This window comes from Engraulis encrasicolus, unplaced genomic scaffold, assembly GCF_034702125.1.
Source record: "Engraulis encrasicolus isolate BLACKSEA-1 unplaced genomic scaffold, IST_EnEncr_1.0 scaffold_90_np1212, whole genome shotgun sequence".
In the NCBI taxonomy this organism is placed as follows: Eukaryota; Metazoa; Chordata; class Actinopteri; order Clupeiformes; family Engraulidae; genus Engraulis; species Engraulis encrasicolus.
The window spans coordinates 154,147-179,610 of record NW_026946258.1 but is presented as its reverse complement, the minus strand read 5'-3'; the positions used below and the strand labels follow the sequence as shown (position 1 = coordinate 179,610).

The window sequence follows — 25,464 nt, the reverse complement described above, 5'->3', positions numbered from 1 at the left end:
AACTAAGGTATAGTGGAATGTAGGAAGTTGTGAGATGCCTCAATGCACATTATATCACATCTACAGTGTATAGACCTAAGACAATATATGGATTGGATAGCTTACTACAAATAACCCACTTATTTTAGACCCACAACTCATGGCCGTCCATTAAAAATCAATGCATTTAAAAGTATGAAATCTTTAGGACTTTACAGATAGAGGAAGTTAGGAGATGTTTCAATGCACATTATGAACCTTTGGAAAATATATGGATTAGATTGCTAAATGCACATAATTCAGGTACTTTAGATGCTGACCATTGAAATGCATTGCAAATGCAAGTTCTGCAATTACATTGTAGAACTAAGGTAGAGGAGTGTAGGAAGTTGGGAGATATCACAACACAAATGTCACATCCAGTGGATCTTTAGAAAGCCTACATACATTATGTTAAATAATCTTTTTTTTCAGTCAGTGGGCCTGGACACATTTAGCCTATATTTCTAATAAATTAAAGTGATGGTAGGCATGTGCTGGAGATGCATGCTAAGATGTCCTAAAATGGGCCAGAGTGCTATCAATACAAACTTGATAACGCTTACTTCTTTACATGAAATTATATTTTGAACCTCAAACCCATAAGCACTGGTAGTATTGGGTCACCCATGAAGTGAAAAAATGTTGCCTGGTCTCCTTTTATCATATAGCCTACTTGCAGTTATGGAAAAAGTTTCTGACACCCTGTGGATGATTATTTGATGAGCATGTGGATGTTATTTTCAGAAAGCACTATTCAATGGCTGACCAGGCATATTAGATCTTGATAGAGACCATAGTGTCTTGGTTGCAAAAATGGCTCAACTTGAGTCTACAGGAGGTGGACACTCAAGTGTTTGAAAACAAGATTAATTAGTACAAGGCAAGAGGTCAAGAGGATACGTAACTCTCAGAATGGCATTTGCAAAAGAAGAAATGAGAATTTAATGACACTAACTGTTCAATGAAAAGCAAATAGTGCATTCAAAATCCTTCACACATAACATGGCAATTGCACCTATGGTATGTTGTTTTAACAAATTATAATGTGTGTGAATTATAAATTTCAAAATCTCCATCACTATTATCATAATCTGCCAGGTTGGGCTATTATATCTAGCCTTCCAAAAACCCAATCATGAAGAGATTCAGTGTTTGCGCTATAGCTGTATAGAAAACATGGTGAATGATAAATGAAGAAGTTGAATTTAGGAGCTGTTTGCCATTTGTTGGGTCCTGTGGCTTTTCCCCCATCCAATCAGCATCATTGGTGATCGCTGGTTGCTGGCGCAACAAATTGGAGAATGATAGGGGTAAGTTTCATGAAAACATGTTTTAGAAAACATGACACTAAGGGCCTCTGGCTCAGTTCCTCTGGCTTTTGAGGGTGTCTTTGAACTTCATACTATAGATCAGGGGTGCCCAACCTTTTTTTAACCGAGATCTACTTTTGAAGTTGATGGTCTGCCGTGATCTACCAAGTCAAATTTAAGAATGTCAGTATGAAAATTTAAGATCACCATTTATTAATCACCATTATTATGAACAAAATGTTTTTAGTAGGCTACTATGGCCGTATCTTTTCAGTGTGTTTTTAAAGTGTGTTGAATAGCCTATGTTTACAAAGCAATACAGCACTGATAGTATGCAGAGATAATTTCAGTCCTACACAAGTCATAAACAACTGAAACAATTTCAAAATGATACACATTTGGTATATAAAAGGCATATGTAGGCACATAGGCCCTATTTCTAAAATATGAAGCATTATAATGCCTTAAGTGGTCCACATTAAAAAGGGCTTAGAAATTCACCATTTGTTATGGGTAAATAGTAGCTAGTTAAGTTCACTTTGCTATGAGAGAGAGAGAGAGAGAGAGAGAGAGAGCAATGAGAGAACTCATTGAATTGGTTAACACCCCTGTTAAGAGTGTCTTCTTCTATGAAGGTTTTTTTCCAGCTCTGGGACAGTAGCACAGCACAGGCTTTCTATTGTGAGTTTGGCCAATCGTTCTGTCCACAACTGGAGCAGGAAACAGCACAAATTGAAGTGAATTCCATACATGTCAACAACTAACATTTCCCTTACACGCGGCACGCGATGTAAACGCAGTTAGCGATGATGCATGCGACTAGCGATTTGGACGAAGATCCTCGCATCTCGCCGCGTCATAACGCATCGTTGCGCACATGTTCTGTTACTCACCCGATGTTACATGTCTGCACACATGAATCAACTTCAATACCCTCACGGTCACTTCCTAATGCTTTCCCCTCATTCTGTGTTACAGTGGGACTAATTATCTAACCAATACATTACCAGCAGCTTACTACATAGCCTACTTTTGAAAGACAGTATTTTCCCTGTCACATTACATGTCTCGCGATCGACTGCCACTCCCCTCGAGATCGACTGGTAGCTCGCGATCGACTGGTTGGGCACCCCTGCTGTAAACCCTTACTGGGAAGTGACAGGGTGATCATACCTGTGCTTTTGGTGGCTGTGAGACCCTTGCTTGCTGCGATGTACCTTTCCATGGTACAATGTACTAAATAATGAGCTGGTTATCTGAGGGCATGTGGGGGCAATCTCCAAAGGAAATGGCTGTATGAATAGGAAACTGAAGGATACACCAATATCTCCAGCCTTCTTGGGAGCTGATGCTGCCTCATTCCCATCGCAGGTCTCCAATTGCACTAAGTAACCACAAGTGATGCCTTTTCCCTCACCACTGATCTCACAATACAGTATGTCTGAATTCAGTGTCATCTGTAGCCATGCCTTGGTGCACTGCAAGTTGTGAGATTGGTAATGGACATCTTGAAACTTCAAGCCACATCTTGATGTAAGCTGAAAGTCCTCTTTCCAGTTCCTGTTCAAATGGGCACTTTCTTAAATGGGGAGGCACATCACTCGGAGAAGCTCATGGGGTATGGCGCCAAAGACATCAGCAAGATCCAGGAAGATGACATGGAGGTTCTTTTTTCCAGCTTTGTTGTTTGGATTTAATGTCAGGTCATGCTGTGTGTTACCCAGACATGCCGCCCTTTGAACAGTATCAATGTGCATGATTGGCCATCCTTTGTGAAATAACACTGAAAAGGAGATTACTTTCCAAGATAGAGATCAGGACCCCACCTGCTCTACACATGCAGTCAATGATTTCAATTCACTTTGTGTGCTTCACTCTACTATTAGACTCGGAGGCAACAATCAATGCAAGGCACATATACTAGTTTCCCTTGAATATCTTTTCTATCAAATCCCTGTGAGATTCCTTCTTCCCTCCAGCATGTTTGTGGAGTTATATTCCCGCTGGTTGGTGTTCTCACAAGTCTGTAGTTATTGTTCATCATGTACTTACTCATTCTCAAACATCTCAGTCACAATACGTATGAAATTAAACAGGACTCACCTGATGCCATTTCTGTCTGTATCATGTCTTATCTGTCTTTGACACAACAGCCGTCAACACACCCAACATACCCAGCAAGTCAGATTGTACGGTATGTTTAAAAAAAAGACACATTTTTAGAAAAAGTAATGATCTAGTTTAGTTCCAGACAAAATGAAAATACTGTTATGCAGGATCTCCATGTACTGTTCTTGAAACTGATGTGTGTGCAATTGCAATCGCATCTTCCTGTTTTCTCCGTTACACTTTAGACCTACCTTCATTCTGTAATATAGCCTAGTTTGATTTGATTTTCAATGGCTAGATGAGTTTTGAGTCTAAAATAACTGTACTGCATATCAAGCCCATTTGTTTTCCCAAGGTCTACATAGCTATATAATGTGCATTGAGAGATCTGTCAACTTACATTGAGCTATACCTTAGTTCTGTAATGCACTTTGCATTACCTGGAAGTGCTTTGATTTTCAATGGACGGCTATGAGGTTTGGGTCTAAATAACTCTGTAATGTGTATCAAACTGTCTAATCCAGGGGTGCCCAACCTATTCCAACTCGGGGTCCCCTTGAAATGTTCATACTTCTTCAGGGCTCATCACTGACTGAATAAATAAAACAAAACATACACTACAAACAAATATGATTTTGATTTTTTTTAAAAATGATTTCAAGTCTCACTTGGAATACAGTAAGGGCCAACCAGTGGGCCCAGGCCTAAAGTTCGAGAATCATTGATCTAGTCCATATACTTTCTAAAGGTCTAGATGTGATATAATATGCATTGGGACAACTCACAATTTCCTACATTAATCTACAACACATTTCTGTAATATACTTTGCATTACATTGCAACGCATGGGTTTTCATTCAAATCCATTGGACAATTATGAGTTCTAGGCCTAAAATAGCAGCATACCTTATATTAGGCGATCAAACCCATGTTTTTTTTTCTGAAAGCACTCACTCTCCAGATATGATATAGCAAAAGTTGCAATCCAACCTATCCCCCTGGGGTCTCCCAACGTAAAGTACTTTGTACTTTGAAATGCATTGATTTTTAATGGACGGCCATGAGGTGTGGGTATAAAATAACTGTGTAATTTCTATTAAGCTATCCAATCCATTTATTTTCCGAGGTCTACACACTCCAGATGTGATATAATGTGCATTGTGACATCTCCCAACTCCCTACATTCCTCTATACCATAGTTATGTAATGTGTTTGGGATTACATTGAAATGCATTGATTTCCATTGAAATCCATTAGACAGTTATGGGTTGTTGGCCCAAATAGGTGTATAATTTATATTAAACTAGCAAACCCATATATTTTCTGAAAGCCCACACTCTACAGATATGATATAGCAAGTATTAGGATTTGACCCACCCTCCTACAGGCTTCTTACCTGATTCCTACCATCTGATATGCCTTCGCATATACATCTGGGACCTGCCCCCAACCGACGCTCTTCCAAATGAACCCTTTTTTTCAAAACTCTTGCATGTGATTGGATAAAGAATCTGTCCGTCATTTTGACTGACACGCCATTTCAGCCACTCCCGGCCGTTGACTCAATCCGTGACGTAGTTCAGAGCGACACCACGCAGACAAGACTTTTCATCACAACAAACATGGCGGCGGCTGGAAGTAAACGGAGTAAACTTTCTATAAACGAACATTGCCCTATGTGCAGGGGATATCTAAGGACAAATGGTAATATCTGCAACCGCCCATGGATATTTGAAGAACTTCCCTACGGGAAAGGGTAAACCAACGCCCAGCTGAACTTGATCGAAACTTGTGAAACTTCTCCGAAAAATCCTGTCGCATGCCTGAAATGCCTGCTGTAATTTAACCCAGCGTTCTCAAGGTACGTACGGTAAGTCAACATCTTGAATCTTGATGCAATGGTTGCTCTGAAGTCGTGCGCAAGCACAATATGACAATTGTTCATCCATACATCAATATTGTTATTGGATATGATTGGCGTCAGGGCATCTTCCTCTTAGCCTCTATGCTAATCTAAATGGTTTACTGTTTACATTGCTATCTGTAGGCACACATGCAATATGATTGTTTCACTTTTATTTGATTTATTGATTCTTTTATTTCTTTGATTTCTTTATAACCTCGCTGGGATTGTAACCTACGCACATGTCCAACGACAGAGATGTGTAATGTGTCTGCTTGCACTGTATTACAAACTATCACCATCATTAACAACAAGTCCCCTTCTCACAGATGCAGAAATGCAAAGCAGGGCCAAACATGCTGCATTCAATGGGTACGAAGACGGTGTGAGGAACAACATAACAGCTCTCTTCCTGGTGGCAGCCATGGAGCACCTAGGGGCTTCATGAAGCGTCAGGTACCTCTGGAACAAAGATTTACATTACAACAAATGTATGACCCCAGTTAAAGCTGGTGCCATGACAGTCTGTACATATTGGCTTTGTAAGATTACATCTAAGCTAACCATACTGCACATTTTGCATTATCTATCTTTTTAAATGTGTCAACAGATATCCCTGACGGCTTCATACCTGACCACATAACCATGGGCTCTGAAGAGGGGAAAAAAAGGAACAGGCTACATCCGGTAGTGGCCCGGGTGGTCAACAAATGCCATTTTCCACATGCAGTCCAGGAGGGAGACGTATAACTATACTGTAGATTTGATATTTTTACAAGGCCTTTAGCCACAGTGTGCCCACAGCGCACTGCTCGTAATTCTGCAGGTAAATTTCACTCTTTCGCATCGCTTAGCCCACAGCACCTTAACAACTTGAAGTCATCAATCTGAAGTCATTTTTAGAACATAGTTGTCCCGGTCTCACTGAAACAAACAGCAGATTGGACCAGCATGTCTATTGGACTCCTGCAGAAAATCATGGTGAACAGACAGACAAATGCACACTGGAGCACATTATGTTGCTAGTCACACAGAGGATATTTTCAGAGAGGCTGAGTTGTTTTCACCCCCCCCCATCTAGTCATGACATTCTGATAAATCGAAAAAGCAGTAACCTGTGGCGCAGGATAAAAGCTAAATTGAAAGAGCGCCAAGACTAATATAAAATTGGTGGAGTAAATGCATGTACTGTAATAATGTATGTAAATAATTTGTGTATGTAAGTAGTGTATATAAAATAACCCAGTGCAACTTTTTTCCCCATAAGATTCTGTTGCCTTTCTGTGAATGCATATAAAAAAGGTTAAGGTATGTTGTGTCACTTGAAGTAAATTAAACTGTGCTCAACACTAAACAGTCTACAATACTTCTTCTTTACATTTTTTTAATCATTGCTGCTCAAAGAAAAAAACATGGCAACAGTTTTCAAATGTGTTATTTTATTTACAGTTCTTCTATGCAAAAACAGTCAGTCATTCATACACATTTGTACAACCGCATGTACGAGGTTGCGGCAAAGCACTGCCAGCTACTACGCTGTGGTGTTTCACTGTCAAAATACTCATCCTTTTAATCAACATAACCTGGGATTCCCTGCACATGCAACACTTTGAAAACAGGAAGGTTGTTGGTTATGTACTATTATATGTTAGATCAAAGATATAGGGACTAATGCTCTTCTCATGTTTCTTCAATAAGCTGTGATCCAACCTAGTGCAAACTGTCCTGTTGGGTGGGCTCACTGTTGAATGGCACTCTCTCCATATGTAGCAGCTCTCTGTGTCCCATCTTCTGTGACTGCAGATGCCATTTAAGCCATGACAGGCATGTCTGAAAGACATGGTGCATGATGTTAACAGGTATACTAGACAACCACACTTTTCCTCCTAATGACAATCGGTGCAGGCCTACTTATTTACAAGAGTGACTCACCTTCTTTGCTGTGACGTTCTCCCAACTGAGCAGGAAGGCCTTTCATTCCTGGTGGTCAGAGAAGAGCTCAGTTTATACAATACAGCAGATATTGAACATGGGCAAATTTGTAACGTGTTATGAGTCTGTGTAACATAAGCAGCTCACACAAACTGGTCAACCCATTCTACTGGGTAGCATAGTGAAACCCTTTGAATGTCAGTTTCACACACCACGAAATACAATGAAAGACGGCAGCAAACGATATCAACCATTTCACACGTTTGCCAAGTCATCTTTCAAGACCAGAATGTCAACTCACAGTCACAAACAAACGCAAAGCAAATGTCTGTACACTACAGTATGCATCGGGCACAGTTGGGGGAGGGGAGAACCAACACCATTGATTTTACAAGGATGTAATATTTACACGGACAATGTGTACAGCAGAGTTAACGGAGTTTTTTGAACATCACAGGGGGAAAACATGACGAAACTAACAGAGACATAATACAATGTTATGACCAAGACTGTGACGATACATGTCCAAGTTAAGATTAGTCTACAAGTAAACTACGATAAACCTAGAAGGCCAGAATGTGAACTCACAACCAAACGCAATGCACATGCCTGTGCTTCATAAATGGAAAAAATGCATCAGGTTCATCAACAGTAGATGCTTAAACTTACCATTTGTAGGTGACGTGAACCTCATCGACAACGATGCCCAGTAGATTCTTCTGGTAGAGGTCTGAGGATAGCATGGTCAGTCATTTGTCCTTCAGCCACGACTCGGGGCTACCGAAGACCGGCTGGCCTGGCAACGTCCCTGAAGGATGTCTTCCTCCCAGTTCCATTGCCGTTAGACCCGTTAGATTTCCAGCCTCTCTGACTTGGTCCTCCATTAACGCAGCCAGGGGGAACACCACAATAAAGATTGGATCCTGCACTTTCCCCATTGCTTTAGCACGTGAAATATAATCGGGTGGGATAGAACGTCTGGGAGTGATAGAACCATCTGGGGCGACCAGTGGAGCCAGCTCAAACTTTTGCCAAATCCGGTCGGAAGAAACGCAAACACATCCTCGCCGCCAACAAACGCCTTAATACAAGACAATACCGTGGAAATAGCCGAATCCATTTCAGCGCACTGAGTACTAGTACTACAGCGCGCTGCCATGTTTGTTGTGAAGTGAAGACTACACTGCTGTCGCTAATGCTTTACATCACATCCGCCCATAACTCCGCCCATCCATTCAAAATCCCACCCGCGATTCATGATTGGCTGTACACATTTTCCAACTCCAGCGGTCTCACTGCTATTCAGATGGGGTAGTGAGGCATGGGAACGCCCCCGCGTGACGTAGCCGAACGCAGCCAGATGATGTGAATCAGGTTAACAGGCTTCTGCATCAATCTAACCTTGCATTATATTGCTGAAAAAGTGTATGACTGATATATTTTGACCTATATAATTCATAGGAAAGCACATTATCCATCAAAACTGTATATTTTCAAAATCCCCAAGGTGTCTACATGTGATGTAACATCAATGAAAATATATCCCATCATCACAGACACTTGCATACGCCTACATCCATATATAGGCATGTATTGCGAAATGCACTGGGTGTCATTATAAAAGTGAGTAAAAAATATAAGAAAGCTACCACTTCCAGAGGGCTATCATACCAAATAATGTCCCTCAGGCATGGAGGATTACAAAAAACATTGATAGACTTTGCCACCCCAGGTGATACCAACTTTTGTTACGGCCCATGGACTATATTCGATGAGCCACCACAATCGATTTTAGTTGGTGTTCTATACTAGGATTGAACTTGCTACTATAGAATTAGGTGAAGAAATGAAGGACAAAACCGTAGCTACTTCCAACGCGTGTTCTTTATCGTCATACTGAACATCAGACCCGACTTCAACGTCATCCCACATTTATATGCCCATGTACAGATGTACATTACATTATGTCAGGTACGCCTCCTAGTGGCGTGGGGTAAGTATGCATTAATGTAAATGAATGTAAAGACAGAACACAACATATTTCCCCCCTCTTAAGAAACATACCTGTAAAGCAAGAACAGAAGTTATAGTACGTCTGAACACAACATATTTCCCCTCTCTTAAGAAGCATACCCATCTTCGAGAAAATGTATCTTAAGTAATTAATAAACATGTCAACTGATTCATAAGCGATCCAACCTCATATCAGGTAAGTATTCAAACAGCAAATGCAAGATAACATTTTTAACCAAGCAACCTTAGCAGTATTAGTTTTAAGTAGTCACAGAATCACATCAGTTAATCAATTAACAACAAAGTATTTTTTTTTCCACACTAGTAATACTTTTCCAAAAGGTAAACAGTCCATTAATCTTTTTTTTTCCTTTCTTTCAATGTAATCAGTCCATTTTTTTTTCAACTGTGAAACAGTCCATCAAAGCAACATTCAGAAACAGTCCCTTAAAGCAACATTCAGAAACAGTCCATTAAAGCAACAATCAGTCCATTGTTTACACTTTTTTCAATTTAATGTTCATACACCTGAAGCCAAGCAGGCTCCTTTCTCGCTCTTACCGGTCTGTCCACGACTGGTCTCTCCACGACTGGTCTCTCCACGACCCCACCACCAGCCGGTTGTTGGGGTGTCTCAGCTTTCGGGGCAGGCTCAGACACAGGTGCAGGGGAAGTCTCTGATGCTGTGTCAGTCTCCCTGTCTGAGTCCTCCTCCGGAACCAGGGAAAGGTGAGCTGCGTTCCAAGTGCGCCCGTCCTCGAGCACAAAAGCACTCGAACCAGCTTTACGCATGACGCGTGTAGGAGTGTGAAACTTTGACAGTCCTTTTTTCACATGAAAAGGTTTCCTCACCCGCACTAGACTCCCCTCCTTGATCCTCGGCACTCGTGCACCCCTTTTCTTGTCTGTGTAGGCTTTGGATGCGGCTTGTTTCGCGGCCACCCGGCTGCGAAGTTGGTCCTCCGGCGGTGTCTGACTTTTGCGCGCAGGGCCAATGTTGACTTTGGTGCGCATCGGTCGGTTGAACATGAGTTCGTAGGGTGACACGCCTGTAGTGCCATGAGGAGTCGCACGGTAAGCGAGCAGGAATTCTTGTACGAACGGCTTCCAGGGCCTTCTCAGCTGTTCGGCAGTGTTTCTTTCAGAACGCGGTTCCAGCGCTCCACGGCGCCGTTCGCTTGAGGGTAGTAGAGGGATACTTTGCGGTGTTTGATGTCCCTCACGGCAAGGTACTCGGCAAACTCGTTGGATGTAAACTGCGTTCCGTTATCGCTCACCAATTCGGTAGGGTTTCCGAATCGGCCAAAGACTGCAGATAGAAAGGAGGTGATTGACGCAGTGGTGATTGTAGAAGTGAAAGCGACCTCCGGCCATTTTGTGAAGTAATCCACAAGAGTGACTGCGTAGCGGCAGTCCCAGGTCGCAGACTCGAACGGCCCAACGATATCGATGCCCAGTTTCTGCCATGGGGCATCAGGCAGCGCCACCGGCTGAAGAGGAGCAACATGAGTTTTAGCACTTTTGTCATTCAGCCGACAAGCTTCGCAGTTGCGCGTGCTGTCCTGCACACGCGCATCCATCCCGGGCCACCAGTACAAGTCCCGCAACATCTGCTTTGTGCGCACGATGCCCTGGTGTGTCTCGTGTGCTAGGCCCAGCAGCTGTTCTCTCAACGCCACTGGCACAACGCGGCGGTGAGGGCCCCGGTAAATGATCATGTCCTGCACAGAAAGTTCATCTCTCTCTGAGAAGTATGGTATCAGTTCGTTTGGCAGAGATTTTTGGTTCTTCGGCCAGCCCCGGTGTATCTGCTCTCGGAGAGCTGTCAATTCGGGGCAAGCCTCGCATGCCTCGGTGAACTGGTCTATTGAGAGCGCTTTCAGCTCTGTGTCCAACAGAGCAACGAGCTCTGGCTCTGTCACTGATTCAGTGTCCTCCTCAGCTGGCAGAGGAAGACGGGAAAAGCAGTCTGCCGGCTGATTTTGTGAGCCAGGGCGGTATTCCATGTCGTACGTGAAGCACAGCAGTCTCGCAGACCAACGGGCAATGCGCATTCCTGCACGGCCCAGGCCCTTGGTTGCAAGCAGGGTAGTCAGCGCCTGGTGGTCTGTGCGGAGCGTGAATCTCGTGCCCCACAGGAAAGATCTCCACTTTTCCACTGACCACACGCAGGCCAGTGCCTCTTTTTCCACGATGGAGTACTTGCGCTCAGCAGAGGAAAGGGTACGTGACGCACATGCCACGGTGCGTTCGGTCCCGTCCGGGTGAAGTTGGGTCAGCACCGCTCCCAAGCCGTAGTCCGATGCGTCCGGGGACACATACGTTGGCAAGCTCGGGTCGAACACGGCGAGTGCTGAACTGTTGACTATGCACCCCTTGACCGCCTGGAAACTTTCCTGTGCTGCCTCAGTCCAACGAAAAGTGTCCTCGCGCAAGCAAGCGCGCATGGGCTCCACAAGCGAGGCGTAGTTGTAGACGAACTTTTGGTACCACGCTGTGAGCCCCAGGAATGAGCGTAGTGTAGTTGCATCCGTTGGTGCCGGAGCCTCCGTGATGGCTCTGACATGCTCGGACAGTGGCTGCAGGCCCTGGGCGGAGATGGTGTGCCCAAGGAACCGCAGGCTGGATTTGTTGAATTGGCATTTTTCGTCGTTGAGCTGTAGGCCAGCCTCTCTGATCGCAGCGAGCACCTTTTGGAGGTTACGGTCGTGTTCCTCCTTGCTTTTGCCGTAGACGATGACGTCGTCTAGGAAGTACTGCACCCCCTCGAGCCCTTTCAGCAGTATTGACATCATTTTGCAGAATGCGCTTGGGGCTGAGCAGAGTCCGTAAGGCACTCGTTTGAATCTGAACAGTCCCTCGTGAGTTATGAATGCAGTAAGGTCTCGGCTCTCCTCAGCCAAGAGGACTTGATGGTAGGCGTTTGCCAAATCAATGGTGGAAAACACTGTTGCCCCACTCATGTTTGAGAATATATCGTCCATGTGAGGCAAAGGGAAACTGTCCATCACAATTGACTTGTTCGGCTCACGTAGATCCACACACAGTCTCACCGCACCGTTTTTCCGTAGCGTGACTACGATGGGGGAGACCCATGGGGAAGCGTCGATCCTCTCGATCACGTCCAGCTGCAGCAGTCGCTCGAGTTCCGCGGAGACCGCCTGTCTCACGGAAAGTGGAAGTCTCCTCAGCTTTTGCTGCTTGGGTCGGACGGCTTCGTTGCCCTCCTTCACCTTCACTTGGTGTACAAAGTTCTTGGCTAAGCCCAGTGTCATGCTCGTGCCTTGTGTGACCTCAGTCACCGGAGCAGCAGCAGGTGATTGCACGGCATTGTCCACGATTGACAGTTTAAGTGCCCTGAACAAGTCCATCCCTAAGACAGCGGTACCTGTCTGTTTCGCCACGTATAGCTTAGCTGGCGCTGTAGTCGAATCATGCTGCACTGTAGCTGATAAGCAGCCTAGCACTGGGATGTCTGACTTGGTGTAGGAGACTAATTTAACGGCAGGTTCAGTCAGCGGCACGTCGCTAAAATGCTGCCTGTAGAAGGATTCGGTAATAATGGACACAGCAGCGCCCGTATCCACCACTAATTCAACTGGATGGCTGTGTGACTTTGCATTTACAGTCACTGCACATGTAATTTTCTCAGCAGCATGAGGTGAATCAATCCCCAGTACAGTCACTACACTAACTTTCTTTGCAGGTTTATCAGAGGACTTACACACTTTCGCGAAATGTCCAATTTTGTTGCATTTACGGCAGGTGATTTTCAGTGCAGGGCAATCCGGAGCATTTGCGATGTGTGCTGACGATCCACATCTGAAACAGCATCGTCGATCCTGGCTCGGTGTAGCTTTAGCAGCGCCGGCGTGGTTACCCCCTTTGTTCTTGAAATGGCGGGGTTTCGCCGCCACCGCTTGCACAGGTGCACGAGGTTCTGCACCCAGCGTTCGTGCATAACCGATTGCAGATTCCACTTGATTTGCAATTTTCAGGGTTTTCTCCAAATTCAACGTTGCATCGCTTTGCACTAAAAGTCTTTCCCTAACTTTTGAACAGCTTGCATGCTCAATGATCTGGTCACGAATCATTTCATCCATGTTACCTCCAAAACCGCATGTAGTCGCAAGCTCGCGCAGGGCTGCAACGTATTCCGCCATGGACTCGTGTGGCTTCTGGCTTCGCTGTCTGAACTTGTGACGCTCCACCACCATGTTAGTTGCAGGGTTGAAGTGTGTACCCAGCGCTGTCATCGCCGATTCGTAGGTTGTACCGGCATCTGCAAGTGTATAAAACACACGCTGTCCTTCCGTCCCCAGGCAATGTAGCAGGAGTGCTCGTAGCCTCGTATCTGGCCACTGGTCCCCCTCCGCGTGAATAGCTAGCAGGTAGTTCTGGAACATTTTCGCCCACATCTCGAACGGAATTGTAGGTTGTCCAGCGCAGGGCAAAAATAACGCAGGTAATGGCACTGTACTCGCCATCCTCGTCGCCAATTTGTTCTATACTAGGGTTAAACTTGCTACTATAGAATTAGGTGAAGAAATGAAGGACAACACCGTAGCTACTTCCAACGCGTGTTCTTTATCGTCATACTGAACATAAGACCAGACTTCAACGTCATCCCACATTTATTCAGAACACAACAGTAGGCTTAGGCCTACCCCAAGCCAAGCCTATCCTGGTCCTTAACAACTGGCCAGTGGCAGAGAATCTCTAACAGGGAGAAGGCTCAGTGTCATTGGTTCCCATTGTAGCCAGTCAGCTTTGCATGCATACTGCAGTAACGAGCGTAGGCCAGTCCTTCATGTGGGAAAATGAATGGAAAGGGGAACCCATGCTAAATACATTGCTACTGCGATTTCCAGTCACAAATATCATCAACAAAACATTCCTGGTAAGCACTATGACTGTTGTTTAACAATAGGCTGTATTGACAAATCGTTCAGGTGTGTAGTTTTACAGCAGGTTTGAAGATTTCAACCTGTAGGCCTACTCGCTAGCATCGTGCTAATGTTTATGGGTTTGGCCCCATAAAAATTGAGCTTTGTGACCCAGTATATAATAATCTAGTGGCGCAAAATAATCGAAACGCTACTCAAATGGGGTCTTATTATTTCTTAGCCTAGAAATCTAGACGCCCCTAGCGACCGCAAATTGAATTTGCTCCCGGGGGCAGTCTAGCGGACCCCGGTCGTTTTGCGAGGCTGAAAGTTATCCGATGACAGGGCCAATCAAATCGCGAGGGGGGCCGGGCTAGTTAGTCAACAGGAAACTTTCTAAGAAGAAGAATGGTGTCCGTCCGTGCTACGTACAGCACGAAAGTGCACTTAATTTAAAAAGCCTGGATGATAAAACATTTCGTGTCTGACATGGATTGATGTAATAATACACCATGAACTTATCGGACACAAATAGATCACAACACAATACCATTTGATCATTCGATGTTTTAAACTAGCTCGGTAAGCTAAGTTGAGCATTTTACAGGACCAGATAGTCACACGCTATTATCAGACCACTACTGTAGGTGTAGAATGAAATTGCTGCCCCAATTTCTAATAAGACACATGCCATTAAAAACGAGACATTTGGGAGCTTTGAAAGTCTTTGAGTAGCTTACTAAATAGATGGGAATGGCATAGTCTACCAAGCTAGTGGCTAACCTGTCGTCAATAACACAGAGCTAGGTATCCAGTCTTAATATAACCATTTAACAAGCCCCAAATGGCTCAACATTTCGCTGGTTGATCAAGGAGGGCCATGTGGTTGAAAACGAGGCATTTTTGAACTGTATAAGTGAAAATACGATTTATTAGGACACTTGTTTGTGGCTGTGGTCATCACATGCATTCACTGCTACGACGGCTCGAATTTGCCGCTCCACCTACAAAGGGGCCCTCGCTGGCTAGCTAACCTGTCGCCAATAACACAGAGCTAGGTATCCAGCCTTGTATTATATGCCTGCCCCAAATACTAATAAGATCCATGTCATTAAAAACGAGACATTTGGGAGCTTTGAAAGTCTGTAAGTCGCTTACTAAATAGATGGGAATGACACCTAGAGTCTACCGAGCTAGCGGCTAGCCAATCTGTCGTCAATTACACAGAGCTAATATCCAGCCGTGTATTAGTTATGGGTATACAGCTAGCTAGCTAACACCGAACATGCCATGTTGACAACAATCACAAATATAACCATTTAACAAGCCCCAAATTGCTCAACATTTCGCTGGATGATCAATAAGGGCCGTGTGGTTGAAAACGAGGCATTTTTGAACTATGTAAGTGAAAACACGATTTATTAGGAAATTGTTTGTGGCTGTGGTGATCACACGCATTCACTGCTACGACGGCTCGGAGTTGCCGCTTCACAAGACAGCTGTGACGTTACACAGAAGTGTGTGGGGATTGGTTGTTTGCCATCCAATTGCGTGGCGTTGAGTGCTGAAGCAACCGTTTATCCCGCCCACACTGCTGCCCAGCCCTCCTAGACCCTGGTACAGCTTTTTGCTGTACGGGTCTGGCTCGCTAGGCTAATAATTTCTAGCTTCGAACTTAATATTAATATTTCAGGACAAAAAATTATAAAAAATCACAAAAATTATAATGGTAGAAAACTCCATTGACACCCATTCATTTTGCACTGGCCCGTGGTTAGGGTTAGCCAGTTGTGGCTAGTAGCTAGTTCCGTGAGTGAACACCCCCTGCCAGTGGTGACTGCAGATGTTAGAAGCAATGGTGATTGGTCGTAAGTAATGTCACTCTTAGTTTAGGGCGTATTCATGCAGACAAGGATTGATAGACTTTCATTTTGACCAATCGCTGTGCTTCTATCATCTGGAGTAGTAGTTGATACGGTAGACTGGGGTAAGATGAGCCACTTTTTAAATTTTTCGTCACAGCTAAGCGATGAAGGCGTATTTGGTTGAAGTTTTTCCATCATACCAAATTTCAAAGTGTCCTGATACTATTAGAGCAAAAACTAATTGATAAACTGTCATGGTTAAAATGATATTGCCTTTTAAAAATGTTTTTTTCAGGTGGCTCATCTTACCCCGTGTATGGGGTAAGGTGAGCCACTGCTTGGGGTAAATTGAGCCCAGGCAAAAATCTCAGCTAAACAACTTTTATTTATTATAACAAATGTAACTAATGAATCTATGAAATAAAACAACTAAAGCAACAGAACTATGCCCTTACAGCTTTGTTTGAATACAATGGCGAACAATGCAGAGTGCAATGTAGAAAAAAAGTTAATATTATTGTTTGAATTGGCTGAAACATGCATAAAGTCATTAATCTCAACTCACCTGGGTATGATATGAAAGAAATAATCTGATTATGCTGAAATATCATAACATGGTATCCATATAACCATTATGCATCCCATTAGGATAAGCGGCTCATCTTACCCCATCTCAAAAGGCTCACCTTACCCCATGCCAAAATTATGTAAATAAATGCTCATACAATTGTCATAAAAGTGCAAAAAGACTGAAAATATCACTCATATAGTAGCTTATTACGTAACATTTCATACATGATGAGACCAGAAATTGTTCTATTTTAGTTTTCTCTAAGTCATCCATGTTTTGAATATACATGGAATTCATAGAGCAAAATTCAAGAGCAAAAAAACACATTTTCACAAATATCTCTCTTGCCAAATTTGGTACATGCTTCACTTTTTCACAGGTGTTAGAAAAGGATTTCCACCACCTTAGAATGTGGTGACATGTTAAAATGTATTCACCTTTTTCGAGAAAAAGGGGGTGGCTCACCTTACCCCGTGGCTCACCTTACCCCGGTCTCCCCTACGGTGAACCCAGATGGTCTTTCACACCGGCGAGCTTTATAGGCACGTGCTGAAGACTTGTAGGCCTACACACTGACTAGAGATGATATAAAACCCGGAGGATCCGGTTGGAGAGCCGGATCAAGACCTCATCCGAACAGACCGGATGGCTGTCGTGCATTGATCCGCCAAAGGCGGGTCAGACGGCATTTCATTAATATGTCAACAAAATGGCAGTTACAGCGCGAGAAATTGTGAAACCGGAATATATCCTCTTTAGTTGACTACAACAGCCATTCTCTAATCTCCCTAGTATGCTGTTCAGTCACGAACACTCACTGAGTAAACCGAACCAACTCCCGCCTCGTCATTCATCGAGCCTGTTAGATCCGTCCAGCCTGTTGTGGCCAATTGAGTCGCGGATCCCCGTGTGTGTGCTTCTGACTCTGTTGAGGTCTACATTCCTAAATGTTAACAGTGCTCTGCCAACGCTTTAACATCTCAGTCTGTAGGCTACTCTTAGGGAAATTATAGTCTACAGACGTGACTCTACTATCACTCACTGCGTTACAGCGTACAGTCTTTAAAGCCACTGCTGTCACTCCCCTCGTCCGAGTCACTCAGCAGCGGCACCCTCGGCGACTCGGTGAGACGAATCCTGACTGAGTTGTTGGTAGCAGCGAATCCCCTACGGATCGGATCAACGCTTAAGTTTCGTTTTTGCCACGAGTGTGCGAGTCGCAAGGCAACTCGGCAGCGGAAGCGAGTGGTCATCTGCTGCTCGCCTCCTGACTGTCCCTGCTCAACTAGACTTCTGCTCCCAAATATTTGACTTTTAGTCTTCTTAAATACAAACACATTATTTATTGCAAAATCAGGAACATGCCGTTTCACTGCTGCCAAAGGCTGTTCGAGTTGTGGTTGCATGTTTAGTGAGGAGACCCAGGTGGGTCGGCTCGCAGCATGAGTTTAGGAACTGTGACATTCATAAAGTGAGTTTTGTTGATCAAACTGTCTTACTCTTTGATTTATCCACGTGAATTGATAAATGGAACAACAAAGGCGAGGCGCATAGCTACTTAACGGCAGAAACGTTTTATTTTAAATAAGTGATCTGAGTGATCCGTCTAATCAGGGTACCCTCCTTGGAATGATCCAATCAATCCGGACGCCTCAAAGATTCGAGTTAAGCACCTCTACACACTGACAGCTGTTTGTATTTGACCAAAATGCTCGCTGGTTGCGCATGGTAAGCTGACTAATAGCCTATAGGCCTACCAATAATGTATTTGGCCCAAAGTCTGTCCTTTTGGCACTTTCTATAATGCAATATTCACCTACAGTATTACTGTATTAAATGTTATTGATGTGACGGAGGTCATCTTGCACCTGTTCACCCCCCTCGGGGATCGAATGTGCGACCTCGTCAACTACAACGGTTCGGCAATGGTAGACACAGTACGATACCGCTGGGCCAAGAGACTAGTCTCTCCGCCCAACGGCACGAGACTGTATGAGGCTATCGGAGGGAGCTTTACCAACGTTCCACGCAATCTCTGTGCTAGTTAGCCTCCGTTACATTGACACACAAGATTTCAATGTAGTTGTCATGAGTTTTGTTGTCATTCATCCATGGCATGTGAAAGGGACCCCTCAATGAAATGGGAGCTTTTTCCTGTGGTACTGTAGCCTATGTCATGGGCCCTTGAACCACAGACTGTGGAGCTAGTCACCACCAGTGTTGGGCAAGTTACTCAAAAACTGTAATGCATTACTGATTACATGTTACTGTCTTTTCAAACGAATCCTTTAAAGTTTACACTACAATATTACTATATTTAAAATGTAAGGCATTGCAATACTTTTGCATTACTGAAGTTACTCTTGCAACATGTAATGTGGATTCCAGTATAAATCAAGCTGATGAGTCATTTCACCTCCCATCCTGCAGGTGTTGCTGCAGCATGCAGACTAAACACCAGGTTCAGGAACAGCTTCTTTCTGACCCACCACATGGAACACCATTAAAATCCAAGTTACGGTAATACATATTAACTTAAGTTACTTGCAGTTGTAACTAGTGTATATTACAGCTTCCCCCCCTGTAATGGCGTACAATACTTAACATAAAAAAGTAATGCATTTTAGTAAGTAATTAAGTAGTTACTCCCAACACAGTTTACCACTGCTATTGAGGAAAGCCAAGGTACCCGTAGTCAGACAGCTACAGTGTGGTTTTACTGCAGTTCATGCAATATTTTACACAACACTTCATACTCAAATAAAATATTTCTATTTGCATTGCTGAAAGATCTGTAGCCTGCCTACCTGGTAAATATTTTACAGTACATTACATGACATTAGTCCTAAACTTACCTGACACTGTTTTAAATCCAAAGTGAGTTACAGTTACTATTTACATATTGGTACAGGGTATTGGCTACAGTCCCTGGAGAAGTAAGGGGTTAGGTTTCTTGGTACAATGTATGGGCTACACTCCCTGGAGAAGTAAGGGGTTAGGTGCCTTGCTACAGGGTGTTGTTTACAGTCCCTATAACAGTGTGGGCTTAGGTGCCTTGGTACAGGGTATTGGTTACAGCCCCTGGAGCAGTGTTTGGTTAGGTGCCTTGCTACTGGGTATTGGTTACAGCCCCTGGAGCAGTGTGGGGTTAGGTGCCTTGGTACAGGGTATTGGCTTCAGTCCCTGGAGCAGTGTTTGGTTAGGTGCCTTGCTACTGGGTATTGGTTACAGCCCCTGGAGCAGTGTTTGGTTAGGTGCCTTGCTACTGGGTATTGGTTACAGTCACTGGAGAAGTAAGGGGTTAGGTTCCTTGCTCAATGGCACCTCAGCCAGGGAGTGAGATAGTGAGTGGAAGGGTGGGATTTGAACCTGTAACCCTCAGCTTTAACCCTATCCAGACCGGGGGGGGCTAAAAGTGCCCGCACCAACTTTGATGTCGTATAACTCCTGAATGACTAAAGCTATGACTACAAAACTTCGTGACTTTTCCTAAATTGAAGTTGGCTACAGTGTGATACCAAAATATTAGGTTTATCATTTTTGTTGTTGCCATGGCAACGGTTTTCTGACAGGTACGCCTGACCAAAAATCACTGATCTAAGTATCATCATCATCACTTTTCATATTTTTTACATTTTCATTAGCTTCAGACATCCTTGTGAACATTTGAAGTGGTCTGAAGCACAAAATAACCAAAATTGATGTGCATTATCCAAGTTAGATGGAAAATACATTAAGGTGACATTTTGAGCAATAAAATCAGGAAATGACGTCATAATGATGTCATAATATCCAATAACGACACCAAATGATGTCAGTCATAGATCTTTGGCTGAAGATCATCCCCTCCAAGTTTGGTGGTCATACGCCATTCGGTTCCTAAGTTATGAGGGGGGGGGGGGTTAAATTAGCCCCCCCCCCCCGGTCCCAGGAATGCCAATAAAGCACGGTCTGGATAGGGTTAAAGGGCAATTCCGGCCAGTTTGGATTCATATCCCATCTTGGGTGGACCCAGGGAAATGGATGAACGGGAAAACCGCGAGAAATGTTCATGCGTGCTGCGCAAAGTTGTTCAATTGCGCTGTTTTCGGTTAAACTCTGGCCCGTCGGGCACGTATTTGAACTGTTTTAAAGCTCCTAGCGTGCATTAAAACCCTTTTGAACGCTTTGGCCGTGGTGTGTGTATCCATACAAGTCGATCTAGTGGTTCACAGTTCCATTAGGTAGCATAGGTACGATAAAACAGGAGTTTTCAAAAGTGGCGCACCCACCTCTCTCAGCTTCCACCTTCCAACTACGTCCGCAAAATGGTTCGCCAAAGTGATACTTCATAGTAATCCATTTCATTTTTGTCCACCAAAGACGAACCACAGGAAACAAATTCACACGTTTCCATGCCTTGTGTTCTCGCAGATTGACTTCTCACTAGTGAACGCAGGTTTGTGACGTCACAGCATCACATGACTCCTGGAAGGAATGCACGTTCGCTCATCCAGTTATTATACAGAAGCGATAGGCACTGTCGTAATATTACTGTTTGATATTTTGAGATTGATCCTTCGTTGGGGTCTGGTGGTTCAATTGAAGAGTTTGGTGGCCATTATTATCTTTTTCGAACCAGAATATTTGTTACAGATAAAGAATTATTGCCACATGTCGCATATCACAGATTACAGTTTCGGGGGCGGGCTCATGTATTGTTTTGGGGGGGATCCAGTTTCGGGGTTGGCTAAAGGTGTCGAGATGGGTCACAGAGCGCCGAGTGTTTCACCCAGACAGAGAGGTTTCCCCACATGCTGTACCAGGATGTCTTGGAAGCCTTCTTTTATGTACCAAGAATCAATTGAAAAAAAAACCATCCTAGACCAAGTGGCCCTAATGGTCAACTGTCTAATGAGTGAGTATAGTATTTTCTATTTATATTGCAATTATTTATTTAATCGCCAAGGACTGCTATATATTCTAATCGGTATATTATTGTGATATGCGACATGTGGCAATAATTCTTTATCTGTAACAAATATTCTGGACCCTTCAATGAAATGGAAGCTTTGTCCTGTGTTACTGTAGCCTATGTCATGGGCCCTTGAACCACAGACTGTGGAGCCAGTCACCACCAGTGTTGGGCAAGTTACTCAAAAACTGTAATGCATTACTGAGTACATGTTACTGTCTTTTCAAATGAATCATTTACACTACAATATTACTATGTTTAAAATGTAAGGCATTACAATACTTTTGCACTACTTAAATGAACACTCCTGCCAATTCCAATAGGCCTAGTTGTTGTATTGCTCATGATACCTTTGACTTGTCAGTACCCGGTGATGCTGCATTTTTTGGCTCAGCCCTTTCCGAGATATGAGGGGGCAGAAAACAATACCTGAAAAAAATCGATGGAAAACTACAGATACAATTTTAGGGTGAAGAACAGCAAATCCTATCTGACATCTCACTGTTTTCACGTTTCTCACTTTTTTCTCTCTAACATTCTTCTTCTCTCTAAATAGGGATTAAAATTAACTTTTTCACAACTGTCCCGGAACCGTCCTGAAAATCATTGTATTTTATATGTATTGGTTACTGCAACTGTGTTATTGAAATATTGTAAATAGGCCCATCACTGAATGGAGGTGTACTGGTGCTTAGGCGCATACATTGCACAATGGCAATGTTGGGCATTAACCAACATCTATAGCAGTGATGCCGGTGCCGGGGTCAGGGGGCAGATTTTTCCAAGAGAGAAAAAATAAATGGCATTGGTACTACAGTAGCTTCACAATGAGGCATAGGGCTACAATCTCATGGTTAAGTAAATAATTTTACCCTTTGAAATCATATCATTGTTCTATCCATCGTAGTCTACATTTATTTAGAAATTAAACAAAATACATTGGAGCCAACAAAACTCATTTCCAATGAATTTGAATTACTTTGACAATAAGGCTTGCCCGTCAAAACGTGCCTGGTTAACCCTGGGACTGATTTTACTACGTCCAACAAAAGAATAACAGACTTCACGTTGCATGATGATGTTGTGAGAGTTAGGCCTAGATGACTACACAGCCTGATCTCATAAAAATCTGTGCTCCTGGACACTGATGTTAAGGACACGAAATCCGTTTCCTGGAGCACGGATTTTGCCAAAATTCCGTGCTCTGGACACGGAATTGTTTTCCGTGACGGGCACACGGACGTGCTTTCTGTATTCCCACAACACTGTGTTAACTCATGTTAATACATACCAAATGCTAAACAAAATAATGCTATAGCAATTTAAGTTGTGCCCTGACCAAAACATTCCCTAACCTTAACCTGTCACTGAAGTCATATTTTTGAGAAATACCTTTTCCAGTTGGTTATAATGAATGAAAGAAAATTAGCTGTGCCCAGACCAAAACAATCCCTAACCCTAACCTGTCAGTAAGAAATGTTTTTTTTTTTAGAAAAAATATTCGAAATTAGAAAAATCCTGAGAAAACACAAGACTGGAAACTGTGGAGAGACAGTGGGACTGTGGAGAGAGCACTTCTGTGTGTCCATCACGGAAAATAATTCTGTGCAGGAGCACAGAATTTTGGCAAATCTGTGCTCCTGGACACAGATTTTGTGTCCTTAACATCCGTGGAGATCATGTTGCAAATGATTAAAGGATACCAAGTGACCAGGTCAAATTCTCAACTTTATAGTTGTACATGATCATACAGCGTATCACTAGCCTGTCTAACAGGACTGTTCAATTGCAGGAGCTGCTCCTTAAGTCATCGCCGTGACCAGACACCAGCACGCATGGCAAGTTCAAAGAGGCCGCGTTTGAACATCTCTGCTGAGGGTGGAAGCAATGTCTACGCTCCAGTGGTGGAAAACAACACTGTGCATGGGAGCATCCATATCAATTATCATGGTGAGGAGATCTGCTCGTTTGTCAAGGGCAGGGGATGTAATTACTCAAGACTTAAATGTTTAGACTTCTGCTCTTTATTGACACTCAACAACAGCACCTGCAGTGACTATATCAAATGCTTTACCCTTGCTTAGCTCACAGCAGAAATAGAGTTTGACAAATAAGCTCCTAGCCTGGTGGTCCTTAAGTCATCATTGTGACCAGACACCAACACACATGGCAAACTCCTCAGGAGAGGGTGGAAAACAACACCGTGCAAGGGAACATGAATATCAATATTTATGGTGAGGATATCTCATTGCTTTCAAGGGGAGGTGGTGTAATTAATCAATACTTGCTTGTTTAGATTTGTTAGATCTGTTTTTTATTGACATTTCAGGGATTCCTGAGAGATGGGATAAAACATGTCTGGGAGATTTGCTTAAAATGTATTTAAAAATTAATTCACTTATTTAAAAAAATTAACTGTAAAATAGCTGGAATGAAAGAAGACTTGTGTACAATAAAATATGATTTCCTATTAGCATAGTTTTATTTTGTATTTTACACTTTGCAGTGTGTCACCAGTACCTTCTAAACCCCATGTCCGAACGCAGGTTTTAGAATTTGACAATACCATAATAATTAATTGAAATGAAATATAACAAACATCATAGCTACTGTCAAGTATTTTGAATAATCTTTCAAACTACATGTATGTACAATATTTTATAAACCTTTTTATATATTTGTTAAACTATTGAACAGTTTAGAGTGTTTTGGTCAACACCTTAAGATTTTCTTTTAAAATAAGAACAAATATAAAATATGCCATTAAGGTGGTCAGCTCACACTCTAAGTCGGGAGGGGGCTATAAGTTTCCTAAATTTAAGTTGGCTACAATTTAGTACCAAAAGATTAGGTTGATCTTTTTTTTTGCCGATGCCAACGGTTTTCTGACAGGTACCATATGTATGATCAAAAATCACTGATATAAGTCTCATCATTGTTCCCTCTTTATCACATACTACTTATTGTATACTGTAGTTATGCTATAGTTATGTTAGCATAAATTACTTACATGCTAAAGGCTACCTACTCTAATATCAGCTTAATTAATTATCATTATTTATGCAAATGTATGCTAATTTGATGACGTTGACACATATATAATCGCGGCGGGTGGGCTTCCACCTCAATTTATTTCATTCTTTTTATTTCTCATCGCTTAAGTGTATCATGAATGTCATGCCCTGCAAATTTGGTAATGCCTGTTGTCAAGGACTTACCGTTTCGTGCAACGTTATGAAAAACTGAAGCCACATTTCCATTAGCATCAGACACCTTTGTGAGCATTTAAGTGGTCTGAATCATATAATCATTAAAATGTAAGCATTACCTACATTTGATGGAAAATACATCATGGAGAAATTCTTGCCATTAAAATGAGATAATGTCATACTGACATCATAATGCCAAATGATGACACCAAGATGATGTTATTCATAGATTTCCATATTATGTAGATCATCTCCTCCAAGTTTGGTGGTCATACGGTATTCCGTTCATGAGTTATGAGGTCGGGGGGTTAAAAGTTTAATTCAAAACAAATACACTTTTTAAAAGGAGAAGCTTAAGGATGTAACAAAGCTACAAAATAAACTGGGAAGTTTATTTTTTAAGTAAATGGGCTCAAAAATCAGATCAGTTTGTCAACTCTGACAGTTTTTTTGACAACTCCGTAAGATTTTTCTCAGCACTTTCAGGTGTTTTTGTAATATTTTGGGGGAAAAGCTTATTATTTCATAATTTTCTTTTGTTTAGACAAAAAAGGGTCATTAGATTTATACCACCATGTATTTTAACCACTTCAGGTGTTTTCCTCATCTCTAGGTCTCTAGGTCGTCCTCAGACGAGCCTTCCATCGTTGCTTCCAATCATCCCGATTCTCCATGCATCTTTTCAATTCAC

At 42.9% G+C, this 25,464-nt stretch overlaps 1 protein-coding gene and 1 long non-coding RNA gene across 2 annotated transcripts; both read right to left on the bottom strand.

Annotated features, from left to right (window-relative positions):
- Window positions 1-6,849: 6,849 nt before the first annotated feature.
- On the bottom strand, window positions 6,850-8,281 carry LOC134444996 (uncharacterized). The gene is made up of 3 exons (XR_010034154.1): window positions 7,945-8,281; window positions 7,276-7,323; window positions 6,850-7,173 (listed from the first exon to the last, which is right to left on the bottom strand). It is a non-coding gene; the product is annotated as an uncharacterized LOC134444996 (long non-coding RNA).
- Window positions 8,282-10,406: 2,125 nt separating this feature from the next.
- LOC134444997 (uncharacterized protein K02A2.6-like) lies at window positions 10,407-12,659 on the bottom strand. The gene has a single exon (XM_063194137.1). The coding sequence runs from the start codon at window positions 12,657-12,659 to the stop codon at window positions 10,407-10,409; it is 2,253 nt and encodes a 750-aa protein (XP_063050207.1).
- Window positions 12,660-25,464: the final 12,805 nt, after the last annotated feature.